Raw genomic sequence first — 21,989 nt, 5'->3', positions numbered from 1 at the left:
GGCTAAAATAAAACAATTGTGCAAAGAAAAATGGGTCAAACTTCCTCCCTATTGATGTGAAAGACTCATTGCCAATCATCACAAATGCTTTATTGCGGTTCATGCTGGCACAATCAGTTACTATTATTTTTTTTCACATTGGGTCATGTAAGTTTGGATAGCTTTTTTCCCTCCATTAATAAATGAAACCATTTAAAAATTGTATTTTGGATTTATTCAGGTTATCTTTGTCTGATTTTAAAATTTGTTTCATTGGAAACATGCAATTGTAAAAAAAATGGTAAAAAACTGATAAATCAGGAAGAGGGCAAGTCGTCATGGTGCTGTAAGTAACAAACACTACCAGCTTATTTTTATGTACTGTAGGTTTTCATTTATATGCTCTTACTGATAACCAATAAATAGGCCTGTAAGGTACCCGTGCACATTGATGTTTAACTAGAATACACATGTCTTTACACCTGTGCTACACGGGTTTGGTGAGAACACGAATTATCCTCTGGGGAGAAAGGGCTCTGGCTCACAAAGTGACGCATTTGCCCTAACTGTGTGTAACAGTTCTTATGCAAAACAGACCCATTGGCCATACCACACATAGGGATGTTGTATTTGCAGACTTATGCAAATGACTGACCTTTCAAAGAACACTTACATCACGGTAAGAATTCTTATTTTTTTATTATTATTATTCAGTAGTTTCTGTCAGATTAATAAAATTAAAATCAAATTAAATGTTTTTTTCCTAGTCCCTATTTTTTTCCTTATTAAAAATCCTAGTTTTAATAAGCATTGTTACATTTGTTACAATGATAAGTTAACAGGGATGAAGAGAGACTTTGAACAGGACTTTCAGTTCAGTTCAGTTGCTCATTAAAATGTTTAATTTAAAAATGTTTCTTTTTCTGTTTCTTGTTATGTGCATTCATTCTGTGTTACCTGCCATACATTCTTATATAGTGAAAAAGCAATAGTGTAAGCTTAAAAATCAATACATGTGGGATTAGCACAACTGAACAGTTTACCTCAATTAGGGTGGATATGTGAACGATGACATCCAGTGAAGTCAGTCGTTTTTAACCTGCTGTATTCCATGTGATTTTTCGATTGTCCTTATTTGTTCCACTGTGACTTTCGCTTGAGTCCTATGAGCAAGAAGTTGTCCTGTCTCTTGGAGGCTGTACTCAGGCAGCAGCCTCATCAAAATCAATGTATGTTTAGGTTTTTTTTTTTTGTTTGTTTGTTTGTTTGTTTGGGTTTTTTTGTAAGTAGTAGGATTTTATTTTGCAAGATCAGCTGTATGCAACTTGTGAGGACAATCTCATGAGTGAAAACAACTCTCATAAAAAGAAAGGAATGAGCTTGGTTGATTGCCTTTTGAATTGAAATGTGCAAGCACGTCTTCAGTTTGTGTTCTTTAAATAAAAAACTTGATTAAATTTGCATATTTTTAGTTTTGGCTTTATACTATCTACAGCTGAACAGGGATCTGAAAGGTCACATACTCTTCGCAGAAGCTTGTTTTCTAGACAAAGATGACTGGGCTGCTGAATGAAGAGGTGTGAACACAGATCTGGTCCCAGGCTCTGTCTTTTTATTTAGCCACAAGCACCTAGTTTTGTTCTTCAGTTGTTGTATCACATATGCTTTCTTCTTCTGACTCCCAATATCGTCACATCTGTGCCATCATCTTTCTTTCACACCAAGGCATAAATTAATTGTGAGTCAGATGTGATCAGGGTAGCAACTGAGATTGTCAGCTATAGAAGAAAATGCTGAACACAGTGCAGCTACCTATTGAAAACATGCAAAGACAGAGATGGGCATGACATGCATCCATTTCTTTCATAAAGCCCAACTATTAATGAAGTAAAAATTTTAAGGGATACAGTTTATATACTCTTTACAAATAAAGAGTATTATTTGCAAATCTTTATGGTGATTTTTTTAAAATGTATTTTCATTATTTTTGTAACTACCTCAGTACATTTGCATGTGAGTCAATATGTTAAAAAAATCGTAATCTGCATTCAGCTTTGCAAGTTGATATTGGTAAATGAAAACACAAATAGAAGATATATAAATATCAACAAATTTATTGATGTCTGAATAGTATTTTGCTTCAAAATATGGAAAATATAGACAAATTATTAGTTAGAACTCAGCCTGACCTTTAGTAGGCTGTCTTTACATATGTTTTTTTTGTTGTTGCAGCAGTCAGGTTCAGAATGACCAGGATACTTTTTCCCTACCTAACTTTACTTACGCTGGCATCAGCTAATGCACTAAACACTATATGACCAATCACAAAATAAAAAATATCAACAGCAGAACAGCATATTTTATCAGATCATAAAACTGTGATATTATAAAGAAGACTGAGAGGTTAAAGACATGGTCTAAAAGTAGTGGAAATGGAAATCATTTTTATTTATTTTTAATTGTTAATTTATTTGTACCTCTTTCAGGTGTCTGAGTAAGAGAAGATCCTGTAATTACAGTTAGGGGGACCTGAAAAGTTGTACTTAATTTATTATGAAAATAATATTTTGCATTGGGGAAACGTTAAATTTTATTGTTGTTTCTATATGCTGTTAATTATGTCTTGGAAGGAAAACTGGAACTGGCAAAGAGCGGTATTAGCGTGTTTATACTACAGAAATGAAAGAAAGAGATTTATAAATGTGGATTCTGGTGGGCAAATACAGGCATCCTCCATAGATACTAGTGTCTGTATAGCTATAGCTGATTTTAATATACTTTATTGTTACTGAAAACAACTGAGGAAATCAAATATAGCAGCAAGCCTAAATACTGGCCTGTTTATGAAAATGATCACACAGCAAAAACGCATGATGGTTTTGTTGCATCACTGTTCCACTGTTGGTTTAATAACACCAGCCACTCTGAGTGAACGTGCATACGTCAGTGTGAAGCAATATCTCACATTCATAATGAAACTAGTTTGGGAATTTTAAGCTCTGTGAAAGTGTAGGGACTAATGGCTGACAAGATGGCTTGTTCCGTGTTATTGTTAAGAGAACTGTGCTGAGGAGGTGTGTCCTGATGTTGGGTTTGCCTTGCAGCATGATGCCCTGCCATACGCCGCTGACTGGTGGGCCTGGTGTAAAGCAGTAAAGAAGAAGGCACTAGGACCCAGACAAGTGAGTGAGTAGGCAGGCAGAGTGGGGCTGAGTCACTGCATGTGTCTGAGAGGCAGTCAGAAACAGAGCAGAGCAAGGGAGCAGAGGTGATCTCACACTCATCAGCACAGGATAACACAACCATGATGGGTTGACTTGGGGGGAGGGGGGGCGGTTGGAGAGAGGAAGTGTGCATTCGCCACCACTTGCTCAGCTATGGAGACCAACAAAGTTCTTCATTTTGTGCCTTCGGGTAAGTGGATCAAAGCTCTGAAAGCTGCTTCTCAGCTGTGCACGACACATCGTTCACTGGGAGAACCTTGGGGTTCCCTACCTAGTGAAACCTGAGAACCCCTTGTGCAAAACATGTGCAGCCCACTTCCACCTCTGCTCTGAGGGATGGCAGATGTTTTTGTGCATGTGCTCTACTGTACATACTTGTTTTCGTGTTTGCCCTTTCTGTGTACTTAGGAATGTGGCAATGTTCCACTTGTGACAGAAATCCAATTTTTATTTTCTTCTGAGGGGAGGAGGGGTTTTGGAAGCCCGATCGCAGATGTTGTTTTTTTTTGTTGCCTTTTTGTATTGGTATGCATTTGTGGGGGGTTTTCTCTCTTGTACTTGTTTATGTCTGGTATGCGGCACAAGAGGTTCCTGTGTCGTATATTATCAGTTAAGGAACTGAACCTTGAGAAACAATCGCATTGCAAACCCACCCACAGAAAGCCAGTGTACCTGTCGAGCATGTAGACAAGGCATGCAGAGGAAACCTGGGATCACAATGCACTTTCTCAGTGTTGCACTGGTGGGGCTCATGAATGTAAGACTGTGTGCATTTGCATTCATGTGTGCGTCTGTGCATGGATCCATGTGTAGTGCCTGCATGTGTTTTTCTTTCTCTTTTTTGCTTCTTTTGAAACGCGTGTTTATGTGTGTGAGATAAAGAATGACAGATTAGTGTTGGTGACAGCCACAGGAGAGCAGCGAGTTCTCTCCTCACTGAAAGTCCTCTGAGAGTCCATAGCCCATTTGGAGGTGTGATGCGGCTGCCGCTTCACTTTCATTTTGTCTGGGAAGACGGAGCAGGATGCTGGCTGTGTGTGTGTGTGTGTGTGTGTGCGTGTGTGTGTGAGAGAGAATAGGATGTTTTGAAGATAATGCAAGTGGGGGAATCTGTGTGTTAGTGTGTATATCAGTGTGTTTTTGTTTGTAGTCTACAGTATTTTGTAAGAATGCATTTATATTGCTGTTTTGGGGGGAGGGGAGGGGGTGCGCTCATTTTTGTGTTTTTCATAGTTCAGATGTGTTTCGTGTCTACATATGTGTTTGTGCGTACACGAGTGAACATCATGCTTTTTGCACACTAACTACATCCCTGAGTATGTGCTGGGGTGTGATGGACACTGCTGTGGCTTGTCCTCTAAAGAATAATTTGCATCCATTTGCCTGGGAGCTGATTAGAGGCGGAGAGGGCAGATTTGATTCTACAGCAGAACAATTTGGTGGTGTGAACATAAAGGTATTCTAAAGATTTCTTACTCGGGAGAGGATGAGGTTTTTAAAAATTGCGGGTATTAATAGGAGAAATGTCTGCTATAGTAATGGCTTATGTGAAATTACTTTTGTGTTTGTGTGTTGTGTAATGTAACCTTGGCTTTAACAGCGGATTTTAATCAAACAAAACCCCTCTAAACATAACTGTACATTCATAAAAAATTTGGTAGCATTATTGATCTCTGTCGAGAATCAAAAATGCTGTCAAAAGGTGCATGTTCAGAAATCTAACAGCAGATATTTAGCTCCACCGGTGACTCAACAATTACCTTTCCAGAGGATTTTTCTTTCTTGCTTTCCACACTCACTTTACTGCCCTCTGTATTTTTGAATAAAGCAGAGCAAGCTGTTCCATGCAGCAAATCTCAGCATACTTAACAGGAACATGGAGTCCAAAATAATGTTCGTCTAAAGCTGACTGCAGACCTTTATATTGCTTTTGTCTTATATGAGCATTAACAAAGCTCTATTGCTGCGTAGTTTGTGGTAAGCACCCAGATTGTGTCATTATCAGTGGCAAACTGCTGACATTTGAAAAAACGGTTATATAAAGAGTTCTGAAATTTCTTTTTACTTTATGGAGTAGTAAATTACCACAGAACGTCCACACGTAATTGCACAGTGTGAACATATTGCAGTGGGTTTCAATACTGAGGAGTAGTTTAACCTTACTGATTTTTGTTCCCTGTTCATCACACGCTAGCAAATTCCTGCAGCTTGTAGGAGTGCAGTCTAACAGCATGCAGAATGGTGCAATGATGACGGATATGACGGTGAGGATTTAAATTGAAATGTATTATAGTTGCTTGTCTTTCTTTATTTTTACATTTGTGCAGGAATACTTTGATTTACACAAAAAGAACAGCAGTTAAAAAGTATTTTTATTAAAAGGTCTTCTGTAGACTTTTTTTCAGTTAATAATTTGGTCCATGACCAGTACAGTGGTTGAGACAACCCAGCATGCTACTTTTCAAGCAAAAGCAATATGCATGCAGTATGCAAGTTCCATTGAAAATCATCCTCTTTGTTTCTTATGTGACTTTTGGAATACTAAATAAATGTTTTTGTTAGTAAATTACAAGCATCATTTCAGCCAGAATAAGCTTAAAATATGTTTGCGTATTTTAGAACAGAAGCTCAGCATATTTGCATTAGGATAAATTAAGTACACCATTAATATGTGACTTGTTTTGAATGAATAAAAACATTGCAGTTGATTTGCAAAACAAATTATAAGACCTGTAAGTCCAGCCTTCATAGACAAATGCTCATGTCTGCTGTGTATTTAAACAGTTCATTTTAACACAAATAACCATGACTTAAAACTCAAACCTCGAGTCATGCTGGCAGGGTGTCGATCTTCAGGTGGGACAAAGTCAGATAATCAGTGTTGCATCCGTGACCTGCAGTGCCAGAAGATATCAGCATGGAGGACACACAGTGGATGTGTGAATTAGTAGTTCGACCATGTGGAAGTGGAGGTGTGTGGGGAAGAAGATGGATGACGTGTTCCTGTGTGCATGCGTGCGTGTTTGTGCTGTAGATGTGACAGTGATCTCTGATCACTATTCACCGCTGGCAACAGATCTCAGAAGCTCCAGCCTCTGAGCACAGCCATCTGGGCAGAGGAGAAACACACATTGACACACACACATACAAATTATTATACAGTACCACACATACAAATACTAATACGCACAAGCACTGAAATGTCACAAAAACACGTCCTTGCAAGACACGACAAGACAGCCACACATGCAGCGCTGTCACACACAGGCATCGTTTGAAAATTCATGCACGCTCGGTGTATTTGCACACACTAAAGTACACTCGCATACCAGTTATGTCAGATAATGTTCACGCACTCCACATAATTATATACACAGTTCATCTTATCTACATGCATCTACATACATTTGTTAGTTTATACGCACACACACGTACTCCTTTTATATGCATGTTAAATTCCATAAAATATGCATGCACCTTTGCAGAATTGTACAGTGGGTAGGTGTGCATTTTTGGGGGGAAAAGATATTATTTTTTATTTATACTAAAATATATTCATCACTGTTGGTCAGCTGTCTTCAGGTGTTGTATTCTAATATCTATTCTAATTTCTTCATCTTTGTCCTTGACAAATTATCTTACATTCTTTGTAATTTAAAAGACTAATAAAAGCTAAATATTAAAAACAAAGATCAAAATGAAATGGAAATAATATATAACTGGAAAATAGAAAGCTAAAGAACTCTGTTTGCCATTAGTAGCAGTATAAAGAAAGCTAAGAGAACTTCACTGCAAATATTTAATATACTTAGATTGAGATAAAAAAAAAAAAATGCTACGATGAGAGTTTGGAAACAGAGAGATTTAAAAAAGAAAATTTTTTTATTTTCTTTTTTAACAAAGCTTGCTATTTTCTGACCAATAATACAAAATGAGATGTGGTACCAGGTGTGGCCTAGCACATCTAAACACTACTGCATTTTCATGTTGATCAGGTGCACCTCACACCTCTTGGCCATTACATTTTCTACAGCATAATTGGTATTAAATTAAATACTAAATATCCGTTTAACTAGATCTTGTGGTTTAAAAAAGGCAAAAAAGAAAAGGTGAAACCAAAAATAATTTGGTCTCCACCAAGACCAGTGGCCTATGGTGCAATAATTTTTTTAACAGTGAGGCAACACTGATGATGTAATTTTACCTTGACTTGCTTTTGCGGAAATGTTTAACAGAAATGGACCAAATTCTTCTTTTGTTGTTGTTTTTTTTTTTTTTCTTTTAATTAATTTTGCTGTACTGTATGTAGCAAAACCCTCTGACAGCCTTCTTTGAATTTTATCCTTTAAGGTCAGGAGTAAGCTAAGTTATAGGACGTATATTTTCAAATGTAGACTTAAGGTCAAAGGAGCAGAACATATTGATGCTTTAACACAAGCTCTGTTGCATTCCTTTTAACATCTAAATTAAATTACTCACTTTAGTGATGTCGTTAGCCAAACATCAGTTCACTAAATTGGGTTATGAGACCTGAAAAGGACAAATAAAACACTCAAGTACTTGTATATATCTTAAAAGCCTCGAGCCAAACAGTAGTGAATAAAGCAACCTTACTATGCTTGTTAACAAAATCTAGTCTATTAGGCCAGCCCTCACCTCTACAAATCAAAATATAAGCATTTAGATATGATAAGATATGGCCATTCACTATAATTGTTCAAATATATATAAATAAATATATCAAATATAAAGAATCTGAGTTGAGATTTTTGACTGATGCTTTGAAGCTTTGAATTTCGTTGTGTTATGTTTTTTATAGTAGGCGCAACGTGCTACGTGAACTAAATCTAGTCTGCTAGCTTGTAAATTCCACATTAGGGAGGATCTTAATGTGGAATTTACAAGCTATTTAGGCAGCTGTGTCTATTAGCTTCATTAGCACAGTACAAAAAAAGCCCTGTAGTCCCAACATGGTATTTTTCATGTTACGATTGCATACCTTTTAATTTCACATGTCCTCGCTGCTTTATAGCAGCCCAGATGTGGATGTATGAAAAAGATCTTTTTTGAGTTTTTTTTCAATGTTCAGATAAAAATAGGTGTAAATACTAGTGTGCTGCATATCAAGTGAAGCTGAATCTACTTATACCATTTGTAGATATTTTTAACCCTGATTATGAAGGCGGGAAGTGTCGCAGGCGTTGGCAATTATGGGGAAGTCTCAAAAATGGATGTAAAGCCCTTGTTTCTCTACTCAAGTATTCTTTGTTTTTAGTAGCAGATTGCATGTTTGGATTCATGATGATGTTTAAGTGGCTTTCAGAGAGTGAAAGTCAAAGATGATATTAACGGCTCTTTAGTGCAGATTTGATCCACTTTTAACACAGAGGGCATGACTTAATCTCATTCAAAACACAATAGATGCTTTTAACTAAAAAAAAAAAAAAAGCCAGTTGTCAGCTGCCATCATCTCCCACATATTTGTATAGAGCTGTTTCTTTCTTTTTTTAAATTTCGAAAATAGAAAAAACAGAACTGGCAGTCTCCTCCCATCTTTGGTGTTGGTGCTGACAGTCTTCAGACTGTACACACATACACGGAAAACAGAGGATTAGTCCACATGTCATAACACAGACAATCTAGCAGTTCTCACACTAACAGATAATCGATATCCAGGCCAAGACCTCTTGTCCCAAGTGCTGGTCTTTGTTTAGAGTCGGGCAAGAATGCAGATACATGCTAGCAAAATGCACCAACATTCTGCAGCTTTTTTTCATTTTTCATTTCCCTGCATATAGTCAAAGCTTACTAAAACATGATTAGTTAACACTACTCATACTATTACAACTAATAATAGTATGAGTAATAACAGTATGACTTATGGTAGCTTCTGGAACAAACCCTTCTGGTACCGCTGCCTGCACATTCTGCATATGCAGAGATGTTTTCAGGTTATAAACACAGGAAGCAGTACTGAGCACGGCCGAGGCATTTATTTCAGTTCCCATTTATTATCACTTTTGTATATTCAACCAAGACGGTACAGGCTTCGCAGCACAGAACAGCTTGTACTGTGCAGGGTATTTTCTCCTTTGCAGTGAATTTAATTTAAAACCAGCAAACAAAACAGAACCAACTTGTAGAAATGCTGCTATACTGCGCCTCCCCTCCTCTTGATATGTACGCCCCTTCTCCAGCAAAGACATCTTGGAATAATTACTAAAGATACCCATGTTGATGAATTCCTGAACATTGATTGTAAACCTTCCCTTTTGATGTGAGTGAGCAAAAACATCAGCATGCTAAAAAGTAGCATTATATACGCAAAGTTGTATTGTAGGCTTGCAAGGAAGCTAGAGTGAATGTTTATTTTCACTATATTATAATTTGAATGATACCCATACATGCGCACACACACAAGCGCATGTCCTGTCATGTATGACCCACACAGCTGAGACAGGATGTATAGAGAACTGCAGAAACAGGTTGCGTCACGATGAGTACTGCAGATAGTTTCCTCCTTCCTGCTCACGCTGAGGTTACTTGTGCCATGCTGCTGTTTGCATACAGCTGTTAAATGAAGAGTTTACACTTAGAGTTCTTTTGCACACTTCCTTCACCCTGTGTCTAATGTCCTTTTTGTCCTTGCTGCATGCAACAGTACAAGTCACAAAGGCCGGGTGCTGCAGCACCAAAATTGCGTCGTTATTTTTGCACATATAGTATCTATAGCTGGATCTGCCTAAGCGGTAAATAAACTTGGACTGTTACTTAATAGCAAGCACTTGTTCAGAGACATATAGAAGTATAACAAGAGAATGACAAGAGCACAGCAGTGCAATAAAGAAAGCTAAAGAAAGAAAACGTACAGAGGACTACACAAACCCAATCTACATGGAGTGTCAGATGGAAGATTAAACGAGATGGCTAGAAATGAGTAATGGCATAAAAAATATTGAGGAGAACAATGCGGATCCAAGGTTGCATAATTTAAATTCTGTCAGTGTGTTGCAGGATGCAATTGAGCTAGCAAAGAGACAGCTAGTGAGCAGAGCAGGGCAGGCCACTGACACTGCTCAGGTTAGTGGTTTGATTCTCACCGGGGCCAGCTGAGGGGGGGGAAGGTGAACGGACAGCTTTAAAGGCTTATTTAATTAAAACGGCCATTCAATTTTACACTTTACCCTCTAAAATGCCAAGTGTATGTTAATTGTAGGTAAAATATCACATAGTACAGTGTAAACATGACGAGACTTGATGTAAGTAAACTGAAAGAATGTTACATATCTAATATAATGGACTTTTTCTCTTTTGCTGCTTCACGTTGATTAAGTCTGAAACTGTCAGAGTAGTTCCGTGGGGGAACACCACAAATGAAAGACGATGAGATATGCTGTCGGATGGTGGGCAGGCTTGAGCAGCCTACATGGCTGTGTGGAGAACAGCAGACTTGAAAGGGAGATGGTGGCCTGGCTTTAATCGAGCCAGAGGAAGAAGGGAATGTGCAAGCAATTAGCAGGAATCCCCGAGCACTGGCCTTTTTTTTTCTCATTCCCCCCCTTCTATGAAAATCGAGGCAGCCAATTTCTGCAGCGAGTGGTTGGCTGGTGTGTGTGTTTGTTTATATATTGGAACTACATCCTCAGTCACTAACTTGCTCATTCACTGCCTGGCTTCCTATAAACACACACAGGGTGTCTGTGCTGCAGCACCTGAGCTTAATCCTATACCAGGAAATCAGGTGAAAATGCAGAGAAGAAAGGGAATGAGAGAGAAAGATGTGAAAATGGAAAATGAGATGTAGCAACAAATGGTGGATGGACAGAAAGAGGAAACGAGGTGAAATAATGATGAAATGGCGAGAGGTTTAGGCTGTAAATTCTTCCTGTGCCTAACCACAGTCACGATGTCTTGTTCTGCCACGCCGCAGAGTACGTGAACCCACACCAGCCAGCTCACTGTAACCATCAATCCCTCTCTGGTGAAAGGACCAGAGGATTACTACACAGCTTTCCGGTCCACAGACCTGACACCAAGAGTTAAATATTCAATTCAAGTGTGTGTGTGTGTGTGTGTGTGTGTGTGTGTGTGTGTGTGTGTGTGAGAGAGTGTGACAACTCAATTACTACTACTAATTATTCAAAATAAATTTAATTGAGCAATGCATTTGAGGGTTTTTTGTCTTTGGTTGAGGTCTGTTGCTTTTTCATTTGCAAAATTGTATTTTGTTGTTGCTAGCTTCGTCAGGTTATTCTCTTTATTTCTTAACAGAGGAAATGTTTCTTGAACATTTTGTTTTGCTGCAAATTAGCCTGAAGTAACTCCGCTTTCAACATATTCTTTCACTAAATTTACATGTGAACAAATGGTACTCAAGGCGAGTCACTTATACACACACATACACAAAATGAAAACACCTGTAGATTCCCCGAAGCAAAAAGACAATTTATAGATGTTAATTTATTAATGTGAAAAGGTGCTGGAACAGATACATATAAAGACACACACACATCAAGAGCATATGGCTGAGTGCACCCACGCACACTCCTGTCCAGCATCAGCACAGCCAGAGTCCACCTGCTTGCCAGACAGCTTGGCCGTAGCGAGCCTCGCAGTCAAGGGTCTGTTGTGACATCATCAACGTCAGACACGAGCCTGAGGACACAGCTGTGTGCAGCAGAGCCAGCATGTCTTCTCCTTAGCCAAATCATCATATTTTGAATGTTTATAATATTTAGAAAAGTATAACTTGATGTGAAGAAATCTGGATCTAGAGCTGCCAGAAGATGCAGAAAGAAGTCTTCAAATTTAAATGTGATAGTTGTAATTTTTTTTTCCGATCACTTGTCAGTGTAGCAACTGAAATGCCTTTGAATTTATTTGTTTTATTTTATTTTTTTAGAGTAGGAGCATGACTTAGTGAAACACAACAGAGAGAGCTTGATGGAAACATGAAGACTATTATATCCTTCAGTTTGAATAACGATTTCTACCAATCTCTTTCAAGGAAACCAAAAGAAAAAATAGATTTTTTTTCTTCTGATGTGACTCATTGTATTTCAAGGTCCATTGGACAAAAACATCAAATAATGTGATTTATCCTGGATACCGACTGGACAGCTGTGCAGTACAAGCTTGCTGAATCAGTACTGGTAAACATACACGTAATTATGAAATCTCCTCCATAATATATATGTGGTGAAATGATTAGACATTCAGTCTAAATATTGGCTTAGATCCTTAGATTTTTTTTGTGTTGTATTACTGGTAATAGGTTTAATATAACACAGAAAACCTTAAAGTCTAGAAGCTCCAAGTATTTATCCCCCACCGGGATAAATATTCAGATTTTGAAAATTCATTGAAAATTGCAACCTTACATATACAGTAAATGCGTTCCCTCTGGAAAGATTTTATTGACTCGGTTTGTGGCTCCTGTGTGGGAAAACTGCATGAAGGCTTTTGTTGACGGGTGAAGCTGACAGCTGAGTGGAATATTGCACTCACAGTGTGACTGTGTGAATCTGGTGAGAGACCAGAAAGGACTTGTCCTGATGGAGCTCGGATTGAACTTGACTGTGACCTTGTAAAGTTGCGATGAGTTTAATTATCAAGCCAAATTATGTTTCTTCACATATTACGTCACGCAAATGACATTTGGTTTGAAACTCCTCTATGCCTTGTAGTTGTCTTAAATGGCTCTGTGTTACTGCAGCCGCTTATACTCCTTATAGAATGCTGCGGTGGCTTCTCACGTTACTAATGTAGCCACTGAAACTGCAGTTTGGCTGTCAAAGAGCACCATTTGAAATAGAATGATGGTGTTTGAATGAGCACACTAGTGCTGTACTCTTAGTCTCTCACATATGCAAAGTTAGCTGGACTGACTACTTTCAGTCCTTTTTTATCAATTTGGTCTATAGTCTATATAAGAAACATAGGGGAGCTGTAGAAGACTAGATGAGGAAAGTTCATAAGTGAAATTTCATGAAACTGTTCCCTGTGTGTCTAAAATAAAAGTCTACCTGACAACTAAGGGGTTCATATTGAGATGAACTTCACCTTAATGAAATAAAGAAATACATCAAAGTTGATGCTTGCAGTATGGTTTAAAAATGCAAAACGCATCATTGTGCTTTCTTACCTCCATGCCACCACTTCTCTTGGAAAGTAAAATGCCAGCACATACAGGAAATTGTCGTTTACAATGTGTGTGTAAAAAGTCTGCTGACTGAATTTATTTATTTTTTTTTAATTTGTTGAAAATTAAAAAAAAAAGAGAGGCCAAATGTTGGCATGTTGTTTAAAATGTGCATATGATCAAGCTCGTTTGCCCGGAGCAGAGCGTCGGGAGGAATTCCCTCTCTGCCTGGGCTCTCTTAGCGACCACAGATCCAGAGGACGGGTGCCAGAAGAGCCTGTGGGCACAATTAGCCAACAAAAGGCCCGGCCTCCTCTCCTGTGCTGGCCCAGGCCTCGTAGATTCCCATATTAACGCAGCAGGAGCTCCTTTTAATCTCTTGCCCTCTTCACTTAAGACTTTCAGCCTCACCTCTCCCGTAAATTCCAGGGTTGTCCCTCCTGGGGACTCTGGCATTTGTTTTGCATGTACCTGCAGCACACAGCTGTACAATATATCAACCTACATGTAGAGGAATGTTAGCTCAGTTTATATGGATAAAAGGGTTGCCTCAGTTTATAGACACATAAAGGGTCGTATAAGTTGACTTCCTTTTGTCTTGGAGCATTTTGAATTCACATCAAGACAGGAATAAAGGCAGCATCTGTACCAGATTAGAATAATGACTGATCCTTACCTATAAAGTCATGCACAACTGTGTGGAGAATGCATCAGTCCCTTGTAGTTCATTAAATACCTGTAGCCAACATATGGAGGCATCTTAAGATGTGTTGGTATCTCCTTCCTTTTAGTGGTGCACTGCCTACTTTCTCCCTGCTAGAGAAATAATGTATTTCTGACATTGAGTATCCAGCCTGTTGCCCCTCAGTATGTCACTATTGTGCACATGTAAATATAATGAAGTATGAGTGAACTAAAACAGTTGGGGCATGAATTGAGTGAGTAAAAATGGAACAAAGTAAATGTGAAGTGGTAATGATGTTATGTAAAATTGCAGACTTGAACTTATCTCTCATGAAATGTTAATTCAACTTTTCAAGCTTTGGGGATTGCTTCATATTAGTATTTGTGTCCTGCTGCTGGTGCTGCTTTTAAAAGGGGATTAATGGTAATGGGCATTATTTAAGCTCCGCCCGACTTCACCCGCTGATACTTTTCTTACTAACAATATATTCATCCTGCTTTAGCCTCTTTCAGATTGTGTCACACTTCAGTAGGATGGCACTTGTGACTTGGGTAAAAGGGGAAAAAAAGAGAAAAATCTTACACAAACCTGTTCCCTCAGGGGTTTTTTTTTTCTTCTTTTGCTTTGGTTTGCACACCAACCACCCAGGAAATTGTAAACCTATAGCATATCGTTGCAATATTTTTCTTGCCCAATTGTTTTTGAGCAAAGAGCATTTGCAGCTCTTCTTGGAGAATTCTCAGTAGGCTTTGTTTACTGAAACAAGCTTTGTTCTCTCTGTGAGTTTGTCATGCCTGGTAGGGAAGAGCTGGGTTTCCCGCAGTTTTCAGCTGTAATGGTGCTCTGTGACTTGATAAGAGAAGTGGTAGATCTTACTAACTGTGTGCACATGCATATAGCCACAGGGGTTCGTCTTAGAACATGGAAATTACAAAGTCATCTCGTGAATTTACCTTAAGAAATGTTTTGTCCTCGAAAGGATGGTGGGAAGTTAGGTTCCTTTAACTTTTTTTTTTCTCTTTAAAAACCAGATCAAAAAAGAGAATTCAAAGAAGTAGTAAAGGTCGGCTGGTGTTTTGGTTTAAAACCCACAGGGATATTTGTTGTTCTGGTGATAAAAATCATAAGAGGATCGCAAGTAAATTTTTTCCCTGCTGAAACCCCCTCTGTCTGTCTTTGTCAGACAGCTGTTACTTACTCTGTCAGTCGTCCTCAATCTGATGCTAACCCACAATCGCAAAGGCAACAAGCAGCTGCCTGCCATCTTTTTTCTTCCTTTTTTTTTTTTTTTAGATAGCTAGTATCAGTCCAAGGTCTCGGTTTATCAGAAAGAGAGAGCTTGTCATTTGACATATAAGACGTTATATCGAGTGTTGAGCAGAGCAGATGTTGCCTTGCTTGTGGGTTTGTGACATGTAAACTCAGCTGACTGACAGATATTTCCCTCATGTGTATGTTGGGCAATGATGAAAGCACTGACTCTAAACAAGACACTCGCATACACAAACAAATGCACATGCAGCAGATCAATGAAAGTGATGAGGCGTATGTGTCATACTGTGCTAACCAGATCTGACTTCCTGCTTGCAAGTCGACAGCTTCCTGATTTCTGAAGAACGTTATCAGGCATATTTTTTTCATGTTTCTCTTCCTGTGAGAGTGGTTTTGAAAATCACTTCTGTTTAAGCACTGTTTGTATATATTTAATGCACACTAACACTAATCATAAATGTGGCCATACTGAAAATAGTATTTAAAACGGCAGTTTGGGCTTGTAGAAATTAGGTCTGTTTCTGTGCATTTTTGTGTTTTGGTAACAAATTTTGATGCTTTGATGAAAAGATAAACATGCAAAACAAAAACTTGCATTCATATTATGTTCCAGATCTCTATATACACTGTGCACAGGGGCAATAGTATTCAAATCCTCTCACCTTAGTATCATGTTGATGTGTATAGACTAAATAAAAATATGCATGAAGTCTCAGTAAATGGAGACGTAATATGTATTCATACATAGCACCAGCAATTTTAATAACATAAGCTGACATTTTGAGTTTAAGTAAAAAAATAAAAACGACCCATGCACTAGTATTCAGCCCCCAACCTCAGCACTCCTGAAGCATCTTTTTAGCTCCAAAGACCTTGATTGACCTCTAATGAGCATTTTTTGGTAAGACAAGCTTCAGACGTCTCTCTTGTGAAGTCTTTGCCTTTTGTTCCCTTCCAAAAGCTTCCATCTTATTGAAGTTGATGGCTTCCGTGCTGCAAATGCTCTCCTTAAATCCCACCAAAGATGTTCTTTGGGATTGAAATCTGGAGCCTAAGTAGGCTGCTCCAGGCTATTCTTATGCCAGACAAACCATTGATCCATGTGGCCAAACAGTTCCAGTTTTGTTTTGTCAATCTGCAAAACTGTCTCCTAGCACTCTGCAAGCATTTCAGAATTTCTTCTGATATATCGCCGCCGACCTTTGTTCTGCTTCTCGGTCAGGAGTGGGATGTATTAAGTAAGCCACAGATGCCTTATTTGTTAACTGATGCATTTGTTTCAGACTTAACAAAGTTATCAGTTAGACATATTTTTCTACATGCCCTCGCAAATCTACTTTTTTGGGTCTTGTTCAAAATTTTTTTTGCTGCTTTGCAGTAAGTTGGGATTTTATATACAGAGTATCTGCTGTGGTATTTGGCGTCTTGATATACTCTCTGCCCTTTTGGTGAAATGAAACTGTCTGTACTCTTTTCACTCTCAACTACAAAACAAACAGCACTTTTTCACAAGCAACATGCTTAGTTTTATCTTGACATGCCTTCTCATCATATAGAGTAGTTTTATTATTCATTTTCATAAGTAATGTAGTTTTTGGAAAGAAGGAATCTTTTCATGTTAATGAATATCAACATTTGATGTTCCAAGCTCAAAGTTAAGACACGTCTGCTATAATTGTTGCGCTTATATTTCGTCAGTGACTCAGTACCATAGAACTACAAACCACCAAATACACATACAGACACCTCCATTTTTTCTTCATTCCTGTATAATACTAGTCAGGCCTGTGTTGCTTTTTTTAAAGTCTTTATTCTGTATTTAGTGATGATGGGAACAAAATTCTACGTGGATACAAAGTTTGTTAAACATACATTAAACGTGGCACACGAAAGACCCGGAAATGGAGAGCATAACATTGCATTTGCAGAGAAAAGATGAAATGAACATAATAAATCTTTGTGTGATGAAGTTTCTTTTAGGTTGGCCCATCTTTAAGGAGGAGATGGGGTGCATATATACATAAGCTATGATCATCATAGTAAGAAGTTGTGTACATATAATTTACTATGTATTATTGTTCTGTAGTGGTATACAGTTTGACAGCTGAATTCAGTTCAGTTTCATTCATTTTGCACCACATCACAACAACCTGTGTTTTATACTTCAGGGTAAAGTCCCCAACAATCAGACCACCCCCTGTGAGCAACCACTTTAGTGACAGTGGGAAGGACTACTCCTTTTTGACAGGGAGAACCCCCTGGCACAACCAGCCATCTGCTGCAACCAGTTTGGGGGGAGGGAATTGAGCCCGTTTAGGTTTCAGATCAGCTTCAGTCTCTAAAATATCTCTACATATATTTAGCATTTTTATTTTTAAGACATCACACGTTAGGCCTTTCATGATTATGAAACTAATGTTGTTTATGAAAGTGCAAAATAAGGAAGTCATACATGGAATCGGGCAGTGAATGAACCTGCCTATTGTGCTGCATCTTTTCATCTTTTTTCAGTGACCTTTACTTATCGGCCTGAGTTGACACAAATTAAATATCACTTTCATGTTCTTTGACAATAAAATAACCTTTATGACTACTAATAAACCTGTCCCTAAAGGACCACTGGCTCTAAATCAGTTGCATCTGACAGCACATATGTGTGTCTTCAGCTCATGATAACAAATAATTCAAATTTATAGATTAGTTATAGATGGCCTTAGTGCTACTAATTTAAACTATAATATATTACAGGGTTTTCTGCCATTGATCATACTATTTGAGTTAAAGATATACAGAAGCCAGACACTGCATAAAAATATCAGTCAATAAAAAAAGGCTATGCAAATCATTTTACCCCTATATCTAACTGAATAATTCCCCCTTTAAAAAATTCACATAAAAAAGAGTCGTCATTCTTTTTGTCAAAAGTAAAAAACTTTAAAAAAGTAAAAAGGACAGCAGACTGAAGAGGCATGTCTCACTCATTAAGATGTACGTTTGAATGGGTGCTGGAGATGGGTGCTGGAGAAATGGGTGCTGGAGAAATAGGCAACAATTTAAAATTGCACTTTTTTTCAGTGCAAAATTGCAAAGAAATTTCTAATTTTGTCATCTGCTTTACACAATACTGTTAAGAGTGCAGGAATTCAGATAACTTTCTGTATGTAAGAGTCTGAAAACAGTATTGAATATCCATGATCTTTAGGGCCTCAGACAGTACTGAAACACTTCTGTAGGTAATCACTGCACGGGCTCAGAGACTTTTAAAAACTCGTGGAAACAAATTTGTTGGTGCATCCAGACATGCAAGGTAAAGCACTACCTACTAACATTTTATTTACATTTTACTCAAGATTTCAACTGTCTGGGGGAACAGGGTTATATTTGGATACAAAGCCCTCTATTTGATCATGAAGGGAAGTTTAGTGTCTCACAACAGAGAAATCTTCTCGGTGTATTTTCATTGATCTAGCAAAGCCGGCAACATGGATAACGTGCATTCCCTCCAATCCTTCTAAATCTCTTTCTGCATCTGTCAGTGCCAAACAGCTCAATACAAGCAGAGCACATGAATCTTCATGATGCTGCTCCTGATCACAACACTCAGAGTAAGACACAGTTCAGAGAAGCACAGCATCCACAGGAGGCTGGCATGATGTGACACATAAATAAAAGAGCAGTCAACAGAGGAACCCTCCAGGATACAGAAATAAAAAGATTTGGCTTTGTTCAGTAATTTTCTAAACATCTGTGTCTGTGCTGAAATGCATTTCATGAAACGTTTTTGTATTTCACACACTTTCTAATTAATACGGTGCCATGATATGATGGTTTTGTATCGTCACCCGGACATCAAGAAACGTGGCACTTTAAGTTTCCGTCAACAGCTTTTCCTGTTGATATTTTTAAAATAATAATCAATTTTAAAGTTTTATGGAAATTTTCTGAATCATCACCTCATGACTTGTATGTAAAAGTGGCCTGGTCTAAATACTGGGGCATCAAATACAGCTATTTTGTCAGACCCACTGGCATCTGCAAATTACACACAATGTGTTCTTTGATATCTGAGCCTGATCTGCCATAGATGGCAGATAGTTAGATAGCAGTCACTCTCATATGCCCCTGGCATCACATTTAAAGGCACTGTATAAGAACAAGTTCTTGATGCACGGGATTACTTCTTGGTTTGAGTTTGAGATAAACCCATTAAGAGATCTTTTTCTAAACCTAACCGAGTATTTTAAAACAAAGTTGGGAAAAACACAAAAAAATGCGAGAAACAAATCTAGGACTGAATGCCAAGTGAAACCATGAGAAACACTAAGCTTCCAAGTAGGATGTATATCAGTCACCCTTTCACCCTTCTAACCTCTAGGTATTATACATTGCTGTAGGTGGTCTTTAGTACACTGATGTCATTGTGCATAATTTAGAGATACAGTGATATCGGATTAATTTTCCCATTTTTATTTGACACCTATGACTTGTACTTACTCAGTTTTATGAGTGTCTCTTAACTAACGTCACGTTTATATAAAAAGGTTTGTTGTTTTATGGCTAAAAGAAGCTTAATGAAGCCATAATGATAGTTACATTATCATTATCATCACTATCTTCATTATAGCTAGGAGAGAGACGCATGTGCGAAGACAAGTAAAAGAAAAATGAGTTGGATTATGACGCAGGAATACTAGCACCACCTCAGGCTGCTGAGCTGTGAGCATGACTGTGTTTACAGGGTTTATTTTGCTGCACATGTAAAATGACTAAACAGTAGAAAAAAATAACAGATGTCACAGTTAAGTTGAAATAAAGCTGGCTATGCAAAAATATAAAAGCTACATATTTCAGTGCATCCATAATGTTCATCGTCTGCTATTCAAGATATGTTTGATGCAATAGCTGCAGATAAACGGGCTGCATGGGGATGATGCATATGTGTGTGTTGTGTACAAAGATGAAAAAATAATGTTTGCATGACTGCCATAACAATCCAACACATACCCTGGAGTAGCAGAGGATAGTTCAGTAGCAGGATGTTGGTGAATTATGCCACATACATTTTTTTAGCACAAAAAACTCAGATGACAGAACTGATTTTTTTTTTCCCAATGCTTGAGGATAAAGAGTTAGAAGGAAAGCCTGGAGAATAAATACCACTAGGGTGTTTAGTTTTACAAACTTGCTTCTGCTGACTTCTTTTATGTATCAGAATGAAGCACAACCAAAAATGTTCTGATAAGCAGACTTGTCACAACCGATTTTTCAATTTTTTTTTCTTGTGCAGTGACAGGTATCATAAGATATCACAAAAAATCTTATATTAGTAACCGATATGTTTTAGTCATGCAGATTATTATTTTTTGTATTTGTCTGTTATGAAAAGTTATGGAAAATGTGTAAATATCTTCTTAAAAAGACATTTTATGTGTATTAGCTCTATCATACAACCAGCTGCACGGTATAAATTTTGAAGCAGTACAAGTGCAAGAGTAGCTTAGCATAACACCAATACTGGAAAGCTATCGCTGTGGCTCTGTCCAGTCTTTAAAAAGAATCTGTATGCCTACCAACACTTGAAAAGAAAATAACGATTATTAGAAAAGCAAAACATAAAAAAGGGCAAGGGCTGTAGATTTAAGAGGGTGTATGTGTTAGCGACCAATGTATACAGCTGATATTTTTTTCTTTCAGACATGCAGAATATAAAAAGATTTCCTTAACATTTGTTCTGTGTAATTGCTTACTTGCTTTTACACTTTGCTTAGATCAGCTCGTTGTTGTGTTTCTACACATATTTTGCCAACAGGGATGTTGCAGAGTGCCTTCGGTGGATAAATTATGCAGTTTCGGCACTCATAACATGGCTGAAGGGTGATTCTCTGGCGTCTTTTTTACTTTTTAAATTTTCATTTATCTGCCGTTATGAATGCCAATACCAGTATGACTACTGAAAATACAGGCCCACTAGTGTCGGCTATACAGTGTTGTTGACTATTTCTTAGTAGGTGAAGCAAGAGTCCAGATAGTCAGACACATGCTTTAAATTAAATAATTGAGAGTAGAAGCTTTATCTGGTAAACTTTAGAGGTGCTGAGCCACGATTTCCAACCATTTACAGTACTGTGCAAAAGTTTTAGGCAGGTGTGAAAAAATGCTGTAAACAAAGAATGCTTTCAGAAATATAAATGATTGTTTATTGGCCCCAAATATATTCTGCAGCTGCACAACGACCCCAAACATACAGCCAACGTCATTAAGAACTATCTTCAAGAAGAACAAGAAGTACTAGAAGTTATGGTATTGCCCCCACACATCATCGAGTGTGTCTGGGATTAATGAAGAGACAGAAGGATGTGAGGAAGCTTACATTCACAGACGATCTGTGGTTGATTCCCCAAGATGTTTGGAACAACCCACCAGCTGAGTTCCTTCAAGACTGTGTGCAAGTGTACCTAGAAAGGGTGGTCACACCAAATATTGATTTGATTCAGATTTCTTTTGTTCATTTGCTGCATTTTGTTGATTGAAAATAAAGGATTAACACTTCCATTTTTGAAAGCATTCTGCGTTTACAGCATTTTTTCAATCCTGCTTAAAACCTTTGCACAGTACTGTAGCTTCACCGCAATACTTTAAAGGTATGGAAATGTATCAGTGGTCTTTTGTATGTTTTCAACAGGTAGAG

At 37.9% G+C, this 21,989-nt stretch overlaps 1 protein-coding gene across 4 annotated transcripts in view; it reads left to right on the top strand.

Moving 5' to 3' along the window:
* slc4a11 (solute carrier family 4 member 11) overlaps positions 1-21,989 on the top strand; it is a 105,263-nt gene that overhangs the window by 25,893 nt on the left and 57,381 nt on the right. The window contains exon 1 of one of the 4 annotated variants that reach the window (XM_031750954.2): positions 3,212-3,393. The exons of the other annotated variants lie outside the window; for them this stretch is intronic. Coding sequence (XP_031606814.1) covers positions 3,357-3,393 — 37 coding nt within the window. The 5' untranslated portion in view covers positions 3,212-3,356. Of the gene's footprint in view, positions 1-3,211; positions 3,394-21,989 lie in introns of those variants that run through there. 4 annotated transcript variants of the gene reach the window in all.

Source organism: Oreochromis aureus, linkage group 19 (genome assembly GCF_013358895.1).
Source record: "Oreochromis aureus strain Israel breed Guangdong linkage group 19, ZZ_aureus, whole genome shotgun sequence".
NCBI lineage: Eukaryota > Metazoa > Chordata > Actinopteri > Cichliformes > Cichlidae > Oreochromis > Oreochromis aureus.
The sequence above is the reverse complement of the archived record's forward strand: the minus strand, read 5'-3'. Positions and strand labels throughout refer to the sequence as shown.